Here is a 4,967-nt window from a genome sequence, read left to right as displayed (position 1 = left end):
AGCAACTTCAATTTTTGTTTCTGATTTACAGCATCCGCAATACTTTCGGGGTTTTTTTTAAAAGTCAGAAATAACGTTTCGGACCTGCTGAAGGCTCGGGAGATGGAGCCGGAAAGCGGTTCTGGCTGGGTAGCTTTTTCAAGAGTGGGGACGGGCAAAGATGAGCCGGTACTGGGAAATTCTACACTTTCTATTGAGAGTTCGAATGGATGGTTAGCCTGGGATGGTCCCGGCCTGTTTAAACAGTACCTCCCTGATAGAACTCTGCTCACCAACGCCTCCCCGCCCCACCATTAACCCCTCAGCCTCCGCCCCACCCAATCCGTCTATCTGTTGGTGTTGATAATATTGGGCAATTTGCCGTTTCTGCCGCTTTAAGTCGAATTGGCCCGCTGGCCTGTTAAACACCGGCTTCACTATCGGGAGAGGCGGAATTCGCCCACGGGACTTGCATCAAGAATTCCCTGAGAGTAATGTGATCCGGGTGATTCCCTCCTCTGTTTGGGGACACATCGAGTGCTCTTTCCGGCCAATTGGCAGCAACTTCTGCATTCCCCGGCGTTTCCTCGTTTACTGGCTAAGGACGTGATGTTTGCAAGGAAAGGTGACTGACAGTTCCTCCCCACGGCTGCATTGTGAACCCGCTCTTAAACGAGATCTACAAAAATCCCAGAATTGCGGAAGAAGGCCATTCGGCCCGTCGTTTCTGTTCATGGCTCCCTGAACATTTTTGTGCCGCCTTTCGCACAGAACTTTGCCCTATCCAATTGCCCAATGCTATCTTGAATACCTCAATGAAAACTGCCCCCCACCCCCCACCACACATCCATTTACAGAAACCTGAAACTGTTCAGTTCTCGTTTATATGCAAAATACTGCTGATGCTGGAAATCCGAACCATAGAAAGTGCTGGAGAAACTCGTGAGATCTAGCAGCATCTGTGGAGACAAAAACAGAGTTAAATACTAAAAATCAAAGAACTGCAGATGCTGGGAATCAGAAAAGAAATTGCCGGAAAGTTTAAAAGATCTGAACAGAACTGAAGAAGGGTCACTGAACCCGAAACTTTTACTCTGCTTTTTCTCTTCACAAATGCTGCCAGGTCTGCTGAGTTTTTTTTCCAGCAATTTCTGGGGTTTTTTTTAACAAGTGTTAACGCCGGTTATATGACTCTGCTTCAGAATTCGATGTCATCTTTTTTACCTGTGGGATCACCTTGTCTAATCTGTCCAGATTTGTCCTGATTTTGAAAACTTCGCTCCAATCCCCGCTCAGCCTGCCTCCTCTCTGCGCCAATCTTTCCTGCTAACTGCAGTCTCTCATCCCTGGGACCCTGGATAAAAGCCCCTGTCCGGTTTGAAGTCAGCGAGTTGCCGAGTTACGCAAAGGAAACACACACGAAAAGTGCAAGACAAGAATGATATCCCAAGTTACCACCGATCTTGAAGAAAACTGGAAAAAAAATGTTTTTAAAAGATCTAGCTGGGGAAATGAATGACCATGAACGGCTTCGGGAAGTTGTTGAAAAGACATAAGAAGGTGTTGTTTTTTGAGAGGTCATTAAAAAGATTTTCAACACATTGCTCCACTTTGGTAGTCAGGTCACAATGAGAATCAGGGAGATGCCTTTCCCAGGCACCTGATTGGTGAGCCGTCATTGTTTCTCTCTTTCTTTCTCAACACCTCCCCTCTTTCGACAGTCTGTTAGAGAAGGTGGGGTGTGTTTTGGGGGTGGAGGGGGGTGGGAGAGAGAGAAAAAGAGAGCTCTGTCGCCTACACAACACCCTCTGGCCCCAGGCACTGCTGAAATCCAGATAAGGACTATAAATAAAGCGGTTCTGGCATCTCCCTTCGCACCTGTCGTTCGAGCAACTTGTGAAACAGTCTCTCTATATCTCCCTCTCTCCACCTCCACTTCTCCCCTCCCTCTCTCTCTCTCTCCGTCCCTCCCCTTCCCCCCCTCCCCCAACCCCAGCTGCCGGGGCTGGGATTATGAACTCTGCTGGTTTACAGGACTCTCAGCGTTGTAACTCCCCGCCGCTTTGTGCCAAGGCAGCTCCGCAAGTCTCCGAGATGGCAGTCTACTGCGACAACTTCAACATTTACCACCCCCACCAGCACCAGGCTGGCTACCCGCTGGCGGAATACCCCGGCACTGCCAGCTCTTACCTGTGGCTGAACGGGGCTGCCGGGGGATCACCGGCTCCTTACCTGCACACCCAGAGCCCCGGGCCGTTCCCGGCGCCTCCGCAGTTCGTGCCCGCTGCTCCCTCCTCGGGCACCTCCTGCCCGGCTTTCGGAGCTGGCAGCGGGTCGCACGGAGCTGGGGAGCTGAACTGGCTTTCCTTCGCCAGTCAGGAGGAGCTGCTCAAACTGGTCCGGCCCCCTTACTCCTACTCAGCCCTGATCGCCATGGCTATCCAGAACGCCCCGGACAAGAAGCTCACCCTCAGCCAGATCTACCAGTACGTGGCCGAGAACTTCCCGTTCTACAAGAAAAGCAAGGCTGGCTGGCAGAACTCCATTCGCCACAACCTCTCCCTCAACGACTGCTTCAAGAAGGTGCCCAGGGACGAGGACGATCCAGGTGAGCGAGCTTCCTCCGTCTCTCCCTCCCTCCCTCTGTCTCTCCCTCCCTTCCTCTGTCTCTCCCTCCTTTCCTCCCTCTGTCTCTCCCTCCTTTTCTCCCTCCGTCTCTCCCTCCGTCCCTCTGTCTCTCCCTCCCTCTGTCTCTCCCTCCATCCCTCTGTGTCCCTCCATCCCTCTGTCTCTCCCTCCTTCCCTCTGTCTCTCCCTCCCTTCCTCCGTCTCTTCCTCCCTCAGTCTCTCCCATCTTCCGTCTCTCCCTCCATCCCTCCTTCCGTCTTTCCCTCCCTCCGTCTCTCCCTCCCTCTGTCCCTCCTGTGAAGCGGAGGGGATCAGAAATGAAGGCAGACACTGCCGGAGAAACTCGGCAGCATCTCTTTTCTCTCTTTCTCTGTCTCACTCTCTCTCACGAGTTGCTCCAGCACGTCGGGCTTCTACTCCCCCGCTTGAGGAGAAAGAGGCCATTGCGCCCATCGTCTCAGGTTCAGCCCTTTGAAAAGAAAGGGATCAGCTCGGGTTGTTTACTTTTGCAGCAGTGAGGGCTGGGGGTTGTGGTAGGTGGATGGGGGTGGTGGTTACCTGGCAGAGCTGTATAAGATCATGAGGAGCATGGACAGGGTGGATCAGGGGCAGATGTTTGTCCCCCCTGGGTGGGAGAGTCAATAGCAAGCAGGCAGAACTCTTAAGGTGTAAGGCAGGCGGTTTAAAGGGGCTTTGAGGAAAACCTTTTTCATCCAGAGGGATGTTGGGGGTCTGAAATGTGCTGCCTGGGAGGATAGTTGATTGGAGGTGGGGGGGATCCTCACAGCCTTTAACCAGTACTTGGATGACCACTTGAAATATCATAAACTTCAAGTTTATGGATCTAGTGCGAGAAAGTGGGACCACTGTTAGAAGTGGTATATTTTTGGTCATACAGACTCGATGAGCTAAAGGCTATGGACCAACTGCTGGAAAGTGGGACAAGTGGGTTGTGGTATACTTTTGGCAGAAGTGCAGAAGGATCCCATTCCTCCGCTAATGACTGTCCCGGTTCTATTACCTATATTTATCTACGAACTCTGAAATTATTTCTTTGGTCCTCTATATCTATGAACTGGGAAAGTATTTCATTGGCCCTAAAAATATACCTACGAATTCTGACATTATTTCGTTGGTCTGCTATGGCTACAGTTTTTAAATCTTGCAAGCCAAACTGAATGCTGATGGATCACAATATGTTCCAATGAAAATTTAGTCTGTCGTATCTGCATCCCACCTTGTGCAAATATTTACACCGAGGTATTTGCAAAACTCGTGAATTTTGGCCAGAACAATAATTTGGTTTGACGAGTTGTCACCGGGAAAGCGCTCTCTCCCTTCAAAACACCCCCTTGCCGGTTTTAATATGCACCTGCGTTAAACCCCTTAGGTAAAGTAAAAATGCTGCTTCATTCAATACAAACGCGTCTTGTGAAGAAGAGAATGTTGGGCGCTACGTCCTCTGTATTAACTTTCAGAAGGGGCTTGGGACAATAATGGGAAAAGAAATATATATTTAAAGAAAAAGCCCTGCTGGTTATGGGAAGTGGACTAACATGAATGTTCGAAAGCCTGAAGAGCAGTCACTAGACTGGAAACGTTAACTCTGCTTTCTTCCCACTGCTCAGCAATTTCTGTTTCAGATCTCCAGCAGTTCTTTGTAGTGGACTCTTTCTGTGCTTTGAAGCACTATTGGAGTTTAGATCTTTGCAATGATAGTCTGGCTGGCTGGTGTTGTGCTCACAAAACTCCCATGGACTGTTCTCTTTCACCCAGATACATTTACAATGTTTCATTTTCAGTAGGCTGGGGCTATTTTCCCTGCAGCGTCCGAGGCTGAGGGCTGACCTTATAGATGTTTATAAAATTACGAGGGACATGGACAGGGTGAATAGGCAAGGTCTTTTCTCCCGGGGTTGAGGAGTCCAAAAGTAGAGGGCATAGGTTTGAGGTAAGAGGGGAAAGATACAAAAAAGGGACCTGAGGGGCAACTTGTTCATGCGGAGGGTGGTGCATGTATGGAACGAGCTGGCAGAGGAAGTGGTGGAGGCTGGCACAATTACAACATTTAAAAGGCGTCTGGATGAGTACATGAATAGGAAGGATTTAGAGGGATATGGACCAAATGGGAACCGAAAGAACTGCGGATGCTGTAAATCAGGAGCAAAAACAGAAGTTGCTGGAAAAGCTCAGCAGGTCTGGCAGCATGTGAAGAAAAAAATCAGAGTTAACGTTTCACGCCTGGTGACCCTTCCTCAGAACTGATGTTGGATATATTCCTCAGTTCTTAGGAAGGGCCACCGGACTGAAACATTAACTCTGATTTTTTTCTTCACAGATGCTGCCAGACCTGCTGAGCT

The 4,967-nt window shown here is 49.7% G+C and overlaps 1 protein-coding gene across 1 annotated transcript in view; it reads left to right on the top strand.

Annotated features, from left to right (window-relative positions):
* The first annotated feature begins 1,992 nt into the window (after nt 1–1,992).
* Nucleotides 1,993–4,967, top strand: part of foxi2 (forkhead box I2) — a 3,857-nt gene continuing 882 nt past the window's right edge. The window contains exon 1 of the mRNA XM_020517180.2: nt 1,993–2,587. Coding sequence (XP_020372769.2) covers nt 1,993–2,587 — 595 coding nt within the window. The remainder of the gene's footprint in view (nt 2,588–4,967) is intronic.

This window comes from Rhincodon typus, chromosome 1 (assembly GCF_021869965.1).
Source record: "Rhincodon typus isolate 14 chromosome 1, sRhiTyp1.1, whole genome shotgun sequence".
In the NCBI taxonomy this organism is placed as follows: domain Eukaryota; kingdom Metazoa; phylum Chordata; class Chondrichthyes; order Orectolobiformes; family Rhincodontidae; genus Rhincodon; species Rhincodon typus.
This window is presented reverse-complemented; position numbering and strand designations above follow the sequence as displayed.